At 34.3% G+C, this 20,000-nt stretch overlaps 2 protein-coding genes across 4 annotated transcripts in view; both read right to left on the reverse strand.

The window, feature by feature from the left end:
- The window catches only part of LOC119590112 (HMG box-containing protein 4-like), a 14,640-nt gene extending 360 nt beyond the window's left edge, over positions 1 to 14,280 (reverse strand). Inside the window, exons 1-9 of one of the 3 annotated variants that reach the window (XM_037938881.1) lie at positions 14,099 to 14,255; positions 10,447 to 10,577; positions 10,044 to 10,107; positions 9,144 to 9,298; positions 7,559 to 7,660; positions 3,924 to 3,999; positions 1,349 to 1,413; positions 1,023 to 1,240; positions 347 to 497 (exon numbers count right to left, since the gene is read on the reverse strand). In XM_037938881.1, coding sequence (XP_037794809.1) covers positions 347 to 497; positions 1,023 to 1,240; positions 1,349 to 1,413; positions 3,924 to 3,999; positions 7,559 to 7,660; positions 9,144 to 9,298; positions 10,044 to 10,107; positions 10,447 to 10,577; positions 14,099 to 14,138 — 1,002 coding nt within the window. In that variant the 5' untranslated portion in view covers positions 14,139 to 14,255. Of the gene's footprint in view, positions 1 to 346; positions 498 to 1,022; positions 1,241 to 1,348; positions 1,414 to 3,923; positions 4,000 to 4,677; positions 5,675 to 7,195; positions 7,359 to 7,558; positions 7,661 to 9,143; positions 9,299 to 10,043; positions 10,108 to 10,446; positions 10,578 to 14,098 lie in introns of those variants that run through there. The other 2 variants (XM_037938879.1, XM_037938880.1) reach the window with 2 other exon arrangements.
- A 668-nt stretch (positions 14,281 to 14,948) lies between these two features.
- The window catches only part of LOC119589680, a 17,507-nt gene continuing 12,455 nt past the window's right edge, over positions 14,949 to 20,000 (reverse strand). The window contains 6 exon segments of the mRNA XM_037938269.1: positions 14,949 to 16,600; positions 16,808 to 16,942; positions 17,404 to 17,734; positions 17,964 to 18,401; positions 18,653 to 18,837; positions 19,273 to 19,612. Of these exon segments, the coding sequence (XP_037794197.1) occupies positions 15,895 to 16,600; positions 16,808 to 16,942; positions 17,404 to 17,734; positions 17,964 to 18,401; positions 18,653 to 18,837; positions 19,273 to 19,612 (2,135 nt within the window). The 3' untranslated portion in view covers positions 14,949 to 15,894.

The raw sequence follows: 20,000 nt of genomic DNA on the forward strand, positions 1-20,000 counted from the left end.
ATTGATAGTTACAGCAATATAACAGAAGCAATACTGAAACATTAATCATAACAGGCCTTAAAAAACCCTGTAATAATGGTAAATAACCTATGCTTATATTTTTCACTGTCTTCAAGGACCAAGGATCAATAATAGATAAAAAACAAAAAATATTGTAACAAATAATTTTGTGAACTACTAAGAAATTAATTATCTATAACTGCAGTTACTATAATTATAGTTTTCTTTTCAAATAAGTCATAACAGTTGGGTTTCAGTTTCATAAATAAACCACTTTACAGAACAATAAATTCAACCTGTCTTACCAAATCTTTGATAAACATAGCAAATCCTCCCACATTCCTACCTCATGTTCCTTCAGCTTTTGTCCAATATTGTTCAGTGATTCTCCCAGTAGCTTGATGTGCGCAGCAACGTCAATAGGTGAACTTCCAGTCACTTTGTAGGCACTTGGTGGACTGTGGTCACTGATAGATGTTACAACAGATCGATTTGCTCTGGAGATGAATGGGGCGAGAAAGTCATTATTGTTCTTTCTTTCTCTAAAATATTCCTCCCTCTTATATCAAGAGACAAACAATTTCTAGAGACATTAATAATTTTAGGATTTATCATATACAACAAAGAAAGAGAAAGAAAAAGAAAGAGAGAAGAAAAGGCACAAAAAAAGCTAAATATATTTGGTAAATTTAAGAAAGATATTAGTAAGAGAAAACCTTAGAAAAAAAAAAATCTTACAAGGAATTCACCATTTATTCCTATGTTACTAGTTAGCAAGTCAATTATTATGGTCATTAAGAAAATGCAGTTGAATATCAAATAGCAATTTACAGTACTGAAAACTATTTCTCAGTTAACTTTGAAGTTAAAAATAAATATCACATACAACTCTGTGATCTCATATGAAAGACAAGTCAGTGACCTAGTAAAGAAAAGAAAATTACCTACTTATACTGTTAACAAAAAAAAAAAAAATATTCATTTTAACCTCCCAAAATTTCTAAAACATTTATCTTACTCACTTTGGTGTTGACGTGTGTGCCTTCTGGGTAGGCGCTGGCGGTCCCACATCCGACTGCTTTGACGATGTGCGCACAACTTGTTGGGGTTTCACACCACCTTTGTTGATGAGATTGCTGCGAGCGGTGTTCTGAGACTGTTTGGCAGCCTTGCCTGTGCTAATCATGGAGCCCTTCTGATTACCTTTGGCAGCCAGGCGTTTTGCTCGACGTTTCCAGTTCTGTTGAGAGTATGTATAGAATTTCGTGACGCAAAATCAAGACCAATGTATTATGCCTTATTTTCACTTTATGTTCCAGATATTACTAAAATATCTATCAATGCTTACATATTTCTGGGTTGTTGGTACTAATGCCCATAATTCTCCCAGTCTCTTATTCACAGCAGAAAAATCTGAAACATAAAAATATAGCTGAGTTATATAAGTTATATAAAACTTGTCTAAAAGCAACTGATTTGCTTAGAAATACATGTATGAAATCATTACCCTTAGATTCTTTTATCACAAATCAAAGGAAGAAAAGAAAAATCATAACATATATGAAATGTCATAAATCTGGTAAAAAACTAGAGAGAAATACCAAACAAGAGAAAAATATAGTGTTTGTTAATTATCTAAACATACACTAAATGCATCCAATCTCAGATTATAATGACCACCCACATAATCCTTGCTAAATCCATGGCTTTTGTCAAGTCAGTCAAATATTGCAAACATTGGGCCATTCTTTTAGCTTGCGAACAGCCCGACACAAACCCCTAACAACCCGAAAATGAGCAATTGATTTAGTTAAAGAAAATTTCCTTGGACTTACCCAAAAATATCACTGCAACCCCAATGAAAAAAAAAGGTTCAGCTACATCTCCTAGAAGCCATTCCTGATAGATAATATTTCTACCATAAACTGAAATGTTGTACCTTGTCTATACTGTGATATCTAAATTCATTAATCAAATTTTAATTTGTGCCACATTGGCTTATAGAAAATATTTGTTTGAAATTATACATTTTTTTGAGTCCTGAGCTGCCAGAATGAGTGTACTGGAACGCACCAACAATACCAGGCAACATTTCATGTGTTAAAGTTTGACTTTATATGCAAACTGACATCGCTTAGATTTTTATGAAAGTAAGACATTTATAAAGTTTATGATGTGTATTACCATACATGTCGAGGCCTGAGAGGTGAAGGTGATATCCACACAGTGCAGTTTGAAGGAAATATAAGAAAAGGGTATATTGCTGCGTAAACTGTAATTCAGTTCCACATAAACTAGGTGTTAAACGGAAACATGAAGATGTGTATTTCATGCCACACATATTTAACAGAAAATTCTTACTGGTGTATTTAATCATCATATTACGTTAACTAGTAATAGGTACAATTAAAGTTTGACAGACAGTCATGTTCAAAAATTGTTAACTAAGCTGTTAATCCAGCTATTACCAGAATGTACTGTTATTTATAACAACTGAGTAATTGTTCAAAATAAGGCTAAATGGAGAGAGTCTGTGTGTTCCATACTTCACATGCCTGCAAAGGTCATCAAATCTCGAATTCACATCAAATTTTGGTCATAAATTTAATTAAATATCACCAGAGAGCTGTGACATACTATGGTATTTTTAGACTGGATGAGCATCATATCCACAGGTTTTAATGAGTAGCTGTAGCCTTACTATATGCAAAATATTTTTTTAAACCTAACAATATTGCCTTAAGAGTTCTTTAGGTTGCAGCATTTCACTTCACCCAACATATGACCTCTGCATTACATAGTAGTAGGATTCTTCCAGCTAAATATTGCAGACTGTTTAGAAATGTCTGAGGCATCAGTCTGCAAATATATAGCATATTTTCAAGATTCATAGCAACAATGGTACTTTTCCAACTCCAAGAAATGTAACAGGATTTGATGAAAAGTTTCAATTAATAGCAGGAATACCAGGGGTTATTAGATACATTGACTGTACCCATGTGCCAGTTTGCAGTCTGGGAGGAAATACTACTGAGGGGAACTTTTCCATCAACTTGCAAGGTATATTTGATACAGACCTAAAGTTCACAAATATCATTGCCAGTTGGCCTGGAAGTGCAAATGACAACGGGATTTTTGATAACTCAAGGATATGTCAGTTACTACTGCAAGGACACCATGCTGGCAATTCTTGTGCTTTCCCAAGCTCTCTGCTTGTGTTTGATGCTTCCCAGGTCATACACCTTTGAATTAATTATATGACTATGATCAGCAATGAGAGAGATAAGAACTTTTCTCTGATCATCTGTGAGTGAGCTCATTTTGTCTTGTCTTATCTGCTCGCCGTGGTTGGTAAGCTGGTGCATTTTCCGCACTCACAGGGCTACCAACTGTACAAAAAATCTCCAAATATTTTGAGACTGGCCCACTGGACGATCATGGCATTTAAATAAAGTTATCAGACTTTTCCAGTCAATTGCACGCTATTTTTGGGAGTAAGGTAATGCCCCATGATAAGACGTTTGAAAAAAATGCCCACAATCTTTAGGTATATCAAGCATGGATGAACTTAAATCTATTGATAAATAAAAAAATCATGCTTTTGTTTGCAACAGCCAATGGTTTTTCTTGCTTGACATATCTTTCTTTTCTTTTTTTTTTTTTTTTTTTTTTTTCCCCCAAACTGCTCTGAATTTGAAACATCAAAAATCTATACATCACCTGCATTTCTTAATAACTGGCTGTAAAATTTTAGCATAATTAAGATTTCTGATCATATCCCCTTAAAAATCAAAATGCTGTAAAACAATATTCAACCTTAAAATCACTTTTTAAATTCAATGAAGAATATCAATTGAAGAATGAAATGACCAAAGCCAAAATCTAAATCAACATACATATACACTGGCCCATGCTTCACCTACCCATGTTGGGATTTGCCTGTATAATGCCAGGTCTGATTTCTCTGGCCCACAACATATAGGCTGTGAATCTTGATTTCTGAAAATCATAGAAATCATAAATTATCATTTCAATCTACTAATCAACCTAATAATATATAATTCACAACTCTTTCACATAAAACCAATAATAAACAGATAACAATCAAGAGAGAAAAAAAAAAAAACAGATAAAAAAATTTCAATTGATGAAAGTATAAAAAAAGGAAAACTAACAATAAGGCAGCATTTACACCAAGCGAATCAAATCAATTCAATTCATGGAAAATCATTTGACTCGAGTCATTTTGAATCGGCATATTTCCAACCGACTGAATCTGATTAACACATCATTCAGTACCAAGGCAGCCTTCGAGGAGTATGGAAATCTTTGCTGTTGCAGAAATAGCATTGTTGCTGTCGCTGAGAAAGCGTAGACGGAGGCGGAGGCGGAGGCAACAAATATGGGTGCATCCAATAAATTCTAGAAGACCTGAATTTGGGACCTTTGGACATTTGTTCCCAGATTTGTTCAATAATCCGGAGATATTTTATGACTTCTTTAGGATGACCGCAGAACAATTTAAGATGTTGGTTGCGTTGATGGGGCCCTCCATCAAGAAGCAGAATACCAATTCGACCTAAGGAAAGACTGGCCATTTTCCTAAGGTAAGTGTATTATTTATAATAATTCCACTAATAGATTGGTCGAGTTTTTAAGGTAGCTGTAAATGATATAAAAATATAGACATGCTTTATTTCTGGTTATGGATACAATATTGTGGATGCAAAGGTAGGTTTAACAGTTTATATTTACCTATTAGGCTTCTATTACAGTAGAAATTACATGTACTGCACTGACCTATAGAGGGAATTGCTGTACTAGGCAATATTATTCTGCATATTTTAAAAAAATGACAACAGAAAGCATTATGGATATGGTTATATATTTTTACTTTCTACTTTTTAAATGTGTGACATAACTGTTATGTCCTCCAACTTAAAAGATACCTTTCACAAATAAGTGAACTCAGAAGAAGCACTATCACTAGCACACGGTGATAGTGTATTATGAGATAGGTATTGGTGTTGGCCAGTCCAGTAACCATAGCTAGAGTTTTGGTCCTTGGCGAGTTTTCTACGAAAGGCCTGATGTATTTCTATTTTAATGTCAATACTGTCGATGGGTGACAATTGTTTAAAAAGAGGGAGAAGACTTAACAGGAACTGGCGATCTGGGTCAGATTCATTTTCATTTTTACAAACTGCTTGTTCTCGCAACTTTTGCAACTCCCCCATGATTTGCCCATCTACATCACTTGGAAGCTCGCAGCGACATCTTTTGCTGGCATTATGCTTCCTTGTGTAAGATGATGGCTGCTTGATAACAGGTGTAGACGTCCTCGTAATTCCCCCTTCACAGATGTCAATGTTGTTTGCTGTTTGTACAGAACGCACACTGTCAGGTGCATCCGTGATATTAGTAGTTGATGAAGTATCATCAGATGCAGCATCATCCATATCAAATTCAGATTTTATGTCCTCATTAGGGGGTGGTGGTACATTACATGATCTGGTTCGTGGTGTCACATAGGGTATGAGGAATTCCATAGCATTGTAGAATACCCATTTCTTGGCTTTGATGCTAGCTGATCCAGATGTATGAGTAGTAAATCTCCTTTTTTCTCTCATAAAGTTGCTCCTTAATTGCTGCCATTTCTCCTTGCAATCAGATTCTGTGGAAAAAATAATAATGGTGACTAGAAGGATGATCATAATAGTAGTTATTATTACTTTAATGGCAACAGCAGTGATGAAAAAAGAACATGGAAACAGAAGGCCTATTCATAGAGGGTTTCTCTCTTTCTCTATTCCAGACATGTTGCTACCGGAGAATCTTTTGCTTCCCTTGGGTTCCAGTTCCGCATTGGGAAGACTACAGTGCACAACATTGTCAAGGAAACAAGTAATGCCGTATGGGAGGTATTACAGCCACAGTATATGCCAGTACCTGATCATCAACAGTGGAAAGAGATAGCAAGAGCATTTTTTGATAAATGCAATGTTCCAAACTGTATCGGAAGTGTGGATGGCAAGCATGTCGGCTGAAATATCCACCTAATGCAGGCTCACTTTTTCATAATTACAAACAGTATCACTCTATTGTATTAATGGCTATTGCTGATGCCAAGTGTTGTTTTACTCTGATTGATGTTGGGGCATATGGGCAAAACAGTGACAGTGCAGTCTTCAGTAACTCTAATATGGGTAGGTCATTTCTCTCTGGTCATTTAGATATCCCACAGCCTAGTGAAATACCTACTACTGATATCAAAATACCATTCTATCTCATAGGAGATGAAGCTTTCCCTTTTAAAGCCCAATATAATGAGGCCATATCCTCGAAAGAACCTAGATTACTCTAGAAAGGTATTCAACTATAGGATGAGTAGAGCTAGGAGAACTGTAGAATGTGCTTTCGGAATGCTAACTCAGAAATTTGGTGTACTGAAAACATCAATGGAAACAAGCACTGAGGTATCTGAAGCAATAGTTAAAAGTATCTGTGTGCTTCATAATTTCATTCACCATGAATACAGCATGAACTTTCATAGTGATAATGATAATGCAATTGATGACCACCATCAAAACATGAGGAGCCTGTAACCAGCAAGAAGTACAAGACCTACAGCAGAAGCCTTGTCCATTCGCAACACTCTGAGAGAATACTTTGTCTCACCAGGTGGAGCTGTCGAGTGGCAGGACAGAAACATCCACTGATGCATATATTCACCGCAGAAGAAATGGCCACACCAGTTTATACCATATCAACTCTGTAGTTAGGTTTAACGTATTGTATACGGAGGATAATATTAAAATAATTATAGGCAGCTAAGTTATTCCTACTATTTTGTCATATTACCATTTACTTTTAGAAGAACATTATGTGAACATTAGTGAACGAAATCAGAGACAACTGTTAATAATAGGAACTGTAGCCTACACCCCACCCTCTACTCTGCCTGGTGCCTGGCTGGCTGGCGGTTACGTTATATCACACATTTGAAAAGTAGACAAAATGCCTTACAGTTGCGATATAAAAGTATCCAACCATATTCACAACGCTTTGTTGTTGTTTTTTAATAGGCAAAATAATAGTGCCTAGTACAGTAATCCCTTCTATAGTTCAGTATAGTACATGTAATTTCTACTGTAATAGAAGCCTAATATATTTAAATAAAAACTGTTAAACTTACCTTTGCATTTCATTTCTGTAGCAATATCATTCCATAACGCAGCAATTACATAACGATTACCGTGCACAGGATCACTAGGATCATAAATAGCACGTCGTTCTTGCACTAAACTGATGAGGAGTTCCACTTGCATCATGCTTCCTTCTCGGCTGATTCGCCTTGACTGATGAAAAAATGGGACTGCGCGCATCAGTGATTCTGAATCGCCATGAATCGCCATGATTTGAATTGACTTGATTCGCTCGGTGTAAACAATTCCATTGAATTTAAAATGGCGAATCAAGATTAAAGATAAACAAGCATGTCAGTTCTTATTGTAAATCCTTGAAATTCTCAGATGGTAAGAGAAGAAACAGAACTTACTCCTTTATCTTTGCGCTGCGCTTTCTTTCTCTGCACAACCTGGCCGTCCTTCAGCATGATGTTCTTTTTACCTTGTTTCTCAGACAGGTACAGAGACTGAGCCTGTAATGAGTAATTTAGTGTATCAGCTATTTTTATTGTATACCATGGTAAATATTAAATGGAAGTGTTGTCCCAAACTTATAATTTTCATTGTTTATATTAGTCTATTTGAGATATCTGAATGCACTTCAAAATTACATTTGTTTAAGCAAAAATCACATACTCTAAAACTCATAATGTTAACCTTTTTATTACAAATATAGCAGCAAAGCTTGTACAATATCAAAAAAGCACAATCAAATTGCCATGAAATGATGTGAGAAGTACTTGCTACATAGTCCTAAATGCTTTCTTTACATGAATACATATATACAAATACACAAAAAAATTTATAGGCTGTCATCAGTCAAACCAAATATCATTCAATGCACACAAACTGATGATAGTATTTTCCAGTCTGATGTTTGTAACAATCAGACCAGATATGTTCTTGATCACAAAGTTAAGTAATGGAGTCAAAGTCTTCTTTTTCTCTGTATAGGTTTGGGCTTCATCATATTCTGATCATCTGCTATCACTAGCTTTTAAATCTTCACACATTTTGATCATTTAACATTTAACAACTTAATATGCATAGCAGTAGCTTTCTAACCTACTTTGAGAGGGCTCAATTTTTTTTGTGCGTCAAACCATAAAAAATATATACATATTTAGTGTATATAAAAAGATTACACAGCTTTCCCATGCAAATCTTTTAGATAAATTATCACAAAGCAAGATGTAAGAGGAGAGTGTGATCATATCTTTGCCTAGTGCCTATCCCAAGCTATCGGTCAACCAATTCAGTTCCCACCTGTAGGACTCACACTTTCATAGACAGATGGGAATTGCATTGTTTGGCTGACAGATAAGGATGGACACTACAGCTATCATGAAGATAGGGCTACAATAAATATGCATCAAATATATCTCTTCCACTGTGAAAATATTCGTTCCCAATCATTCCTTTTTCACATTTGTCATAACAAACATAGTTTGCAGGTATTTTACATGCTCCATCCACTTCTTCCTTCTACTGTAATGGAATCCTAACATCTGCAACAAATATGTAACCTTATCTTCTTTTTAGCAGAATCTTTACTGATATAAATTCCAGTGATAACAACTATTTCATAGTATAGAATTTTCAGACCATAAAACCAAATGCTATATAAAATTATCTGTGGTATGAGCAAGAACACATCAAAATTTATTCCAATGTTCACTTTCATCTTTATTAATAATTCTCCCCATAATATATACTGAAAATAAATTGATAAGCTGGATTTTCAAAAAGACCTTGATAACATGAAAAAAAAAAATAATAATAATAATAAAGATGCAAATTCATAGAAGCACAAATTCATCAAGATTTTTTTTCTCCCTAAAAGGAAAGAATGATAATAAGGATTTTAGTTTCAATATCTAACTATGTGTCACCTCATTTGAAAAAGGTTAAAATGAAACAGTAGAATAACAGAAAAGAATAATCGTCTCTACTCACCTGGCTATAATTAGAGGTTTCTCGTGGCATATCGGTCGAGTCATCATCAACATGCAAGGGATCATTCCCTTCATCCCCATCATCATTATCATCACCCTCTACAATGTCTTCATCACCATCATCATTGTCTCCCCAATCATCAACTTCTAAAGGCTCTGCAAATAGTGAGCAAGTGTGTGAGTTTGGATTCAAAAACTACATCCTCTGTGCAAAATTTTGTGTATAAAAATAATGAGATCAAACATTTTCCTAATTTCATCTATACATGCTCACTAAAATGGACAGCATTTCTTCAATTATGATTGCAATAATCATGCTACTTAATGCAAAGCAGATCTCTCATTTACACATCTTTAGTTTGGAATAGCTATATATGATTTAACATTGCCAGCCATCAAAGAGAGGGGCAGAATGAAGGAACCAAAACAAAAGAAGTAATATGTGAATCTGCGCAAACTTTTCACTTCAAAGTTGAAGTTTAAGGATATTTGAAGTATGGACTTCTGAGAACAAAGCCATTTTTTTGTCACACGAGAGAAGATTTTATAAAAGATATTTCAACTAACAAGATTTGCTAAGCAACAAATGCAATTGTTATTCTTCCCAGCAAAAATAACAAATTCATCAATTTTTTCCCACTGAAGAAATTTCAATTTTGACTCACTTTTTCACACATACACCAGAACAGAACACAGAAACAGCTACACAAAATTTATCTGTGTCTATCCTTACCTTACAGTTTCTATATATCATGACACTCTTTAATAACATAAAGCCAGAGGGTAACTTAATATTTTAAAAAGTACATCTTTATCTGTAAAGCACTGCAACACACAAAATCATGCAACAACATGAGAGCAATTCTTCTGATTTAAGAAACTATTACAACTTACAACTTACCATCTTTTACTTCAAGTAAGTCATCATCAATCTCACCATCTGATTCATCATATACATCACTACCCTGAAAGACCAATCATAATCATAGGAGGAAAGAAATGTAAAAAATACAGAAGCATGTACTGTGACAAAAACAACAGCTCATCAAATTAAGCACATGATTGTACGAACAATTTACGTATTTACTTTTTTTACGGTCTAAAAGCAAAATCTAAATTTGTAATGTTCACATGCTTAAAAATCCACCTTTCAGAATCTATACAGGTTTTCCCACAACTGAAATACACCCTCACCCACACACTTGGTGGACTTAATTCTTATATCGCAGAATCATCTCTAGAGTCTTTGTATTTCCAGAAGATATAGAAGTAATAAAATAAACTCATTCTTGAGGTCTCATTACTTTTTGTGGTGATTTTTGCGGCCTGTCAGTTTTACGCTTAAACCTGGTGTCGATCTCATCCGGAGACTCGAAGTCTGCTAACTTTGATGATTTCTTCCTCACCCTCCCTGAGCGCGACACTCCTGTCACGTCTGAAAATGGTTGTAATGCAAACTTGAAATTACTGTCAACACTGTAGAATTACCTTTTTCAGGTTCAATAAAGCACCTTTGAAGCAAACTAAACTGTAATTTTTAGACCTTAACTGATCATTAAGAGCAGATTTAACGCATCAAGGACTGGGATGTTTAGAGCTATATATCCACACAGGATATGGAAAAAACAGAACCAAAAGCTCTGTAAATGATAGATAAAAAAATTAGTAAACAACTCTTGCCGTCTTTTGCCTGATGTGACACATAGTAAAGTAAAATAATAGTCTATAGTTTGTGTGTCGACTGAAAAATGCAAAGACCAAAAGGATTTATAGTAATCAGTTACAGCCTATAAGGCATATTTTACCTAAAGGCATTTTTTACCATTTTCACCTAAATGAAACTGACATAAGCACGCTATTTTGTTCCTTGTGGTGCTTAGTTTTGTTTTTTCTAAAACTATTGAAATCAATACTGTTTTTATAATTATTAACATTATGATTATTATTATGTTATTATAATACTAATGATGAAACAGAAAAAAATAATCTAAAATCAAGGAAAAGTGTAAACAGGTGAGATATATAGGACAAATAATAGACTAAGTACTTGTGGACCCTTCAATATCTAAACACAATTCATATAATTATAGTGAACATGGCAGGTATGTCATACCATCCACAACCAATGAGCAGTTTTTTTCCCTTTCTTTACTACAGGTTTCTTATTCCTCTCATCCTGGGTACACATGAAGCTCTGAATTTCCCTATCCCTTATGGGTTAAAAATAGATGTGCATGAAGTTAAACCTATCATGATTCTGACAGCAAATGCAGTAATCCCGTGTAGTAAATATTTCTTTTAACATTTATTACTAAAACAATTAAAAAAAGAACAAAACAAATTAAAGAGAGGCTAAAGATAGCTAAGTATTATTATTAGTTACAAACATTATCACTGACTATATCCATCCAAAATCATATCCCAAAATGAATACCTATACAATAGACTGCTACCCATATAAAATAACCTTACTTCCAAGTCATATCATAGACTAGTAATATTAGAAAAAAAAATCATCTAATACTGACAGGAAAACAGATTTCTTCCCTTTCACTGTAATTAGTATTGCACTAATAATTCTAGCATCTAGAAATATTAAATCTATTAATGTTAAGAAAAGATCCAACCACTAACTACAGACATTACTAACATACAGATACTACAGCATCCACATCTATTACTAGTAAGATATCAAAATACAAAAAAAATATTAACCCATAATTGACGGGTAGTATTCATAGAGGCTGGGGCCTCGCTGCTGGGGGCTTATATCGTCGCCCTAGCATGCGTGACCACTCATGCCAAATACCAGCATCCCATGCCGTTTCTTCGTAATTCTACGAAGATATGTTGTATTTTCAATTTCCATTATTTTTTACAGTCTCTACTTGCCAAACTTCCTGATAAATCGAGACTGAAGGGTATTTTTGTTGTTATATAGACTCCATAGTTGATCATTATTCGGTCTATAGTCCGAATAAAATAAGCAGTTAAAACCGACTTAATCACACTTTCACTGGTAAAAAAATAATCTTTTACCGTGATTGTAACAAAAAAAAAAAAAAAACTCATGGCATGTCCATGCATACTCTATGGCATGTGCGTACGTGCCCCCGGCAGATGGTCCCACCATGCCATGGCATGTGCGTACATGCCACCCGTCGGCAATGGGTTAACCCTAGAGGTCTGATTATAAGAAGTCAAGTTTGATATTAGTTCCTTCTTGTGACAATTTAGAGTGAAGTTGTGAAGTTGCTATTCAGTTCTTTGCCATCTTTAGAACATATGGGTTGGAATGCTGGATCATTTTCTATATTCCTAAAGATAAAATCAATAAGGTTAGCAAAGTGCATTTTGATGCACTGGGTGTTAGTGGTAAATAAAAATTTCACATATAAGCACCCTGTTTAGTACTATAAAGGAATAACAGTTTTCAAGAAGAACAGAAAATGAATACATATTCAAAATCGTTCAAAATGATTTTAAGTTTTAAATATGGGTACAAAAAAGGCTTCCAAAATAAACACCTGTGGATTCTTAAACACAACATACATTTTTATAAGAGTCAGTAATGAACCAGAATTCAAAGCTAATGAAAAGCTATTAAGTAAATTTCAAACAGCTCAATATCTTGGATCTAACAAACTGAATTTTGTTTTTGCGATTATATACTAAAAAGAAAGTATGCTGTTTGTGATTCCATAGGTTGATAACAGTAGACTGATATTTATGTAATTCAATTATATAAACTAGCACAGGAAATTGCTGTCTTGGTCCTAGTGAAAAATTACCACAGATCAAAGCTATAGCCTCGACCTGTGAATTAGAATTATGTAAACTCTAAATGTACTTATCATGATAATTGTGTATAATGGCTACAGCTACCATTTATCCAGCAAAGTATCTGACAGTGATTCTTACTGGTCAATTCATTTCAAATGGACCAACACCCTTTATCCAACTATGTGGCTGACCTGATTCTAACTGGTCAAATATGAGCTGGATGTCATACTTTCATTAGCCTAGAAACCCTACCAATTTAAGCCCGTGCAAAGGCTCCTTGGAATGGAAGCCAACATACGAATGCACACAATACTTTTATTGTCAGTGGTGAAACAAACTATAGGTCTTTTCTCTTTAATATCTTACTTGTGTTATGTATCATATACAATATTTTTCTGTCTCTTTTACCCAAAGGCTATGCTACACTTCACATAATTCTACAAGCTATCCATTCCATAAACTAATCTCCTTATTGACAATATCCATCCTAAAGTGCACGAGCCTAACCTTCAATTACCTTTATGCATGTGACACAATTTCAGTCAACTTTTCATGTAGGGCACAATACTCAATTTCCAGAGTAATTTTCTGGTATACCCTAGAGTAACCTGAGCTGAACTGATTAATGAACTCACTCATATTCAGCTTGGAAAATAATGAATAACAGGAAAGTTCAAATACATCAAGTGATTGCTGTGCCCTCCCTATCTCTGGCACCCTTGCAAAATCGAACACTTTTCACCACATAAGAATAGCCATGGTTTCCTATTTAGAAATAAATCGCTAAGGAGATTGAAAGGCTCCATCTCGCAAGACTATACACGGAGAAGTTCGTATCCCTTTTGAGGACAGCCGAAGGTGCCAAATTTCATTACATAATTGCACCATTGAATATACATTCCCAAAAACATTTTATGGTGGAATTATTTTCAATTTAAAAGGAGGTTCTATTAGATCTGCAAAATATAGATAAAGAGTCAAATAAATAAAGTGGTTAGATCGTGCACCACTGTTTCCCAATACATTTGTTGTTAATACATTATTTCCTAATACCTCTGTTGACAATGCAATATACTTGATCCAGAGTCCAGATAGGAGTGGGTGCGAGCCATAATTATTAGTAAGTCTACCAATATTACACTAATTAAACACTCAATCTCCTCTCGCTCTTACCTGGAGACTCTCCGGAAGTATTCTTGACAGGTGACTCCATCTTCGAGTCTTATTATGGCCGTAAATTCATCCTTTTCTTCATAAAACTCATTTTCTTCAGAATCGTCTCGTTTGTAAACAAGAGTGAGGGCGAGTTCGAAGAGTCCCGAGATGGTGTTAGCCAATCGCATCCTCGCTTTGGAAAAGGTTAGTTCTCATTGGTCAATATCGGAGGCGAGAAAGTGCGCGTTGTCGAATTAACCAATCGATGTGAAGCGGGGAAGAATACTACTTTCTCATTGGTCGGTATAATTTTGGGAAGTATCAGATCAAAGATAAATTGTCCAATAATAATGGAGGAAGAAAGAATACTTACCTCTCATTTGCGGACACGGTTCGCGGGTGTGTTTAGTTGATCATGAACTTTTACTCTTTTTTTTATTATTATGATCTTATTGTTATTATTATTACTATTATCTTTGTCATTTTCATTATCATCATTATCAGTATTATCATTATTATCGCTGTTATTACCACTAATATTATCATAATTATAATTATAATAATAATAATAATAATTATCATTTTATTATTACCATTACTTTTATTATTCCTATTATCATCATTATTACTATGATCAATATCTTTTTAATCATTATCATAAATACTGTTATTATTGCTAATATCATTATTATTTTTATCATCATTACAACTATTATTATCAATTATTGTTATTATCATAACCATCATCAGTGTTTTCATCATCTTCCTGTTATTGTCATTATTACTATTATCACCATCATCATTATCATTATCATCTATTTTGAAAAACTACTTATATTTCCTATATAAGGGGTAATGATATAAAAAGTTTCATGTTCAGCATTCTTATTACAACTGCAGATATGATTAATAATTGATAGTTCACATAACCAATGTCTGTTTATTCAGACTGTATTTATGTAATAATGGGTATATTTATTAACTTTCTCCACTGACCATCTGTTTATTTCAACTTTACATTGGAACCTTGGCATTATACAGTATGCATCATTTTTTTTTTTTACTAATTCATTTTTTATCAACTTGTAGACAGCAAATGCAAACAATTGGTCTTACAAGTCACAAATGTCTGGTAAACAAAAACTGCTCAAAACGTTCAAGTTTTATAATCAGACTCTTGAAAAATAAATGTACATATGTGACATCAAAGTCACTCTGAACCTTTTAACAAGTATAAAAGGGTTATTATCAATAATGACATTAATATAGCTGCAAATCATACTTTTTGTCTGATTTATTTAACAAATAAGTATAAACAATTGCTAGGATGTATTTTACAGGCATGTAAATAAAACAGAAACAGAAACAGAAACAGAAACAGAAACAGAGAGAGAGAGAGAGAGAGAGAGAGAGAGAGAGAGAGAGAGAGAGAGAGAGAGAGAGAGAGAGAGAGAGAGAGAGAAGAGAGAGAGAGAGAGAGAGAGAGAGAGAGAGAGAGAGAGAGAGAGAGAGAGAGAGACACACACACACACACACATTTATCCTCTCATATACTTTATCAAGTTATAATTGAATAATCAAAATTCCTTATCATGAGTTCTAATAATAAACAAGTATCACAGCTGTACTTCCATTCAGTGCCTGTTTAGAGCAGCTCTGCTTTTCTTGTACTAAGTATCTGCAGAATGATTTAGGAACATTGTTGCTACTGTAATATCTTTAATTAGTTTCAAAAGTAGATATCCATTCTACTTTCTGAATAAATGCATTTCCTATTGCCATGCCTGTCTGTAATGCAGCATTTGCATTCGTTCTTATCCAGCCCCCTTAGATGTGTCATTTTGAGAGAGGAACTTATTAAGCTGAGTGGTTGATCTGATTGATTCTAATCTTCTTTTCATTGCATCCACTGCCTCTGAAGTGTCTTCATCTCCATACTGATTGATTACCTGGAACAGGACATCTTGCAAGTCTTTAATACCTTCTAATGCTTTGCTAAAATTATTTTTGCTATTGGGTGAAATCTGTTTTGATTTTGGATTTGCTGTATCCTCTGGAAATCCCTCAAACCCTTCACACCAAGTAGCAATGACAGAACCATTAGGAACAACTTTCTTCATGTCAGCAAAATCCTTCAGTGAAGACATTTGTCTCTTGCCAACTGCAACACTAGCAAGCCACTGTCGATTTTCTGTAGTACTTCTGAAGTCCTGTGGTAGCTGCTGCAGATAAGCTTCACAACAATTAATCAGATGCTTGCATGCATCTCCAGTCTGTCCTTTTGCACAGTTACAAGTACCACTGGTCAGGTCTACATTATACTGAACATCTTTATTGCAAACATTCTTCACAGTAAACTTGCATCTATCAGCTTCTGTACAGTTACCAACCCCACTAGATCTGATTATTGGGTTGGTTCTCATTTGGGAAAGAGCCACATCAAAGAGACACTGCCTCATGTAACCATCATAAATTTCATTCATAAAGATAATCAGATGTGTTGTTGTGTATGATATGCATCTAGAATATAAATAATAGAAGTTAATGTTCATGTATTACATATAAATTTGCATATAAATATAAACAAAGCAGTATTTAATTCTACGATCTCGACATATCTATCAGAATAAAACTTATAACATAAATGGGTTTGTCAAATTTATCTACACAATAACATCTTTAGACATCATTTCTAAAAAATGCTGAAAGTATTACACCTTTTCTTACCTGTTGTGGATAATATCTTTAATGATGCACATAGTGGACTCAGCAATGTTGTTTGTATGTTGGTCAAGTAGTAATATTCGCTTCCCATAGGCTATGCTCCATTCATGTTTCCTCTTTACCAGATTTGTGAGATAACTGTTGGTAATGTAAGGAATTGAAATAAATGTTATGAAGTACTTGGTTCACAAAAGACTGATTCTGTCTACACTGTCAGAAATCTGAAATTTTGGCATTTTACAAATTGACAAATATGTAACATTAACTGCATTAGTTTGTATTATTGACGCTGAATATGGGAGTAAAGCTAGTGAGGAAATGGCTCTCATATAAACTTTATGTCTGACCTTACCCAACACCACCATTTATTCCATTCCTGCCACCTACTATGCAGATGGAAATGCAAGCTGAATGTTTTTTTTTTTTTTTTTTTTTTTCATTCATTCATTCTTATTTCACCTACCATTTCTTTACCCCTCTCTCTCCCCCAATCTCAACTTCTCCTTCACTCTCTTTCTCTATCTCATTCATTCATTCATGCCCCTCTCCTTTTGTTTCTCCCTTTTCTGTCTCACCTAAAGATTACACTGGGAAATTACCTTTTGTATTTGACATACTGCTGGAACTGTTTACTCTGAGAAAAGGATTCCCAGAAGTATTTAAACTTATCAGGAGAATCTGCGCATACCATTTGTTGTGCAATATTCATTAGCAGGGGACGATGCTCCTTCTTGACTTTATAGGACTTACTACAGAGGCGCTGCCAAACCTGCTGCAGCACATGGTAGTTGCTAATGGAAACCTGAGATTCTGGCCAAACAGCCTTTAGTGCTTTTTGTTCTGACTTGCTTCTGTTGGTTCGGAAGCAATGTGGATATTCTTGCCAATAAAAAGCAGCCTTGCCTACCAGCTTCTTTAGCATGTTAAATCCTAGAGGAGGTAAAATGATCTTTAAAAAAGAAGAATGCAGGAGAAAAAGTATTCTGTAATTTAAACTACTATCTAATCACAAAACATTTCATATTTTTTATCAATCTCTTCCATGTCTCAATAAATTCACATATGCAATCCTTATGATGTACTCAGACATTCGCTAAAGTTAAATGCCATCATATTTTACAAATCACCATTAACCTACTATTTACAAAATTTACAGTACCTGCTGTATAACTTCCTTCTTCTTGGGAGGATGTAAAAATTACACCTAAGGGAGCAGCACCAGCAGGTCCAGCACAAAGAAGGCATGTCACTGCAGTGTTCACTTCATTTACATGGCAGGTTGTGTCTACAAACACCACATCACCTGCTTCCTTGAACTCTTTATGCACTCGGCGCATGAAATCTGTTATCAAAACAGCTGTGAATCCATTTTCACTGACCTCAAGTTCAATTGTTGAAGATGGGTTTTCCTTTGCATATTTTCTAATTACAGAATACATGCTCATGTCATCAATTCTATCACACCTTTCTTTTAACCACAGATTGTATACAGAAGATATTGCTCTACTACTTGGATTTGCAGCACCATATCCGATGTCTGCAAGACGTAGATTTGTCTTGTCCTCATGAAATCTAGAAACTTGAGCAGCTGTCATGCCTGGATGGAAACAGAAATTTATATGAGTCAGAAAAGCATATGAAAAATATATATATGTAGTTTGCACAGAGAGCAAGAGTAGCAGTAAAGATAACACTTATAACTCTTAGGATTAAAAGAATAAGAGAAATAGATATTCATCATCAAAGTCTCCATTATCAAACCTGCTATGTCAGCATATGCAATATGCCATTCTTTTCTGTAAGAGACCAGTAAAGTATAGCTACATAGTGTGAAACAATAACACATACCTAAGTCAAAGTACTTGAAAAACTCTTCTTTAGCTGCTTTGATAACTCTAAGTTCATCAAACACAGTGTGGTGGTTGTGATCACCCTTAATTGTGATGAAGCAAGGGTGAGTCCTCATATATGGATCATTTCCAATGGTGTCTTTTGCGGGTACTTTGATCTTCACGTACATCATCACAGGGCACCTGTCAAAGAGTTAAAGTATGAGAAAATGATATCTTACTCACTTCAGTTAGCTGTTATTAGATGTTTCACAAAAGAAAAGATCCCAGAGTTCACACTGGATTGAGAGCGAATTGGTTGTCCAACACAGCAAAAAAGGAGAAAAGAGAATTAAGAAATCAAATCTGATTAAACCAGTTATACCTCCCAGCAAATATTTCAGACTACAGTTGTCAGCCAATTTAAGAGTCCCTTGTATAACCTGTCATGCAGGGGACTGATAGGTTAAACCATGGAAAATTAATACTTTATTAATGCCATGAAATCAATGGTATGAAAAGATTAATGTTATTTCATTATACAAATGAAATTAAGTGGCATACATGCCAAATACATTACTGTCCACTTCAAATATTTGGAGAACTGAAAACTCATATAACCTACTGGCCTGAGCTTACTTTTTTAATGTTTTCTGGCTGTCCTCATGCTGTCTATCTCCATAAAAACACTGATACACTCCATAGAAAATAATTCTAGCTGCTGTATAACTTTTCTTGCAGGTAAAATGGTAGTTGTGTCTCTGGCAATAGATATCCTTCCACAATAATGCCTCCTCCTTGTTTCCTGCATTCGTCCTCAAGACAGTTTTCTCCTTTTCACTCGTAATAATAATGTTGTTGAATCCTTGATCTACAAAGCTTAGAGAGGGTACTGTTCTTCTGACTGCAGTAGATATAGGATTCCCATTCCTGTTTGAAACAAAAATAAGCTTATATATAATGTGTATTAGGTAATAAACTTATTGATGTTTTAATGCAATGATTCCTAACATTTACATGTTGAAAGTATAAAATACAACTTTTCATGTATCAAGGAACCCTTTACTACAAAAAATATAAATATATGTAAACATATGGTTAATCTTGAAAGAATAACTTTATGAAGATTGACAGAAACTAATATTATGACCATAATGATAACATTAAGCAATGCTCTTACATACATAAATCTATAAATCTATTTATATTTATATATATCTATATTTATCTATATATAACTCTATCTATCTATCTATCTATCTATCTATCTATCTATCTATCTATATCTATATCTATATCTATATATATATATATATATATATATATATATATATATATATATATATATATATACATATACATATATA

The sequence above is a fragment of the Penaeus monodon genome, chromosome 26, assembly GCF_015228065.2.
Source record: "Penaeus monodon isolate SGIC_2016 chromosome 26, NSTDA_Pmon_1, whole genome shotgun sequence".
Classification (NCBI taxonomy): Eukaryota; Metazoa; Arthropoda; class Malacostraca; order Decapoda; family Penaeidae; genus Penaeus; species Penaeus monodon.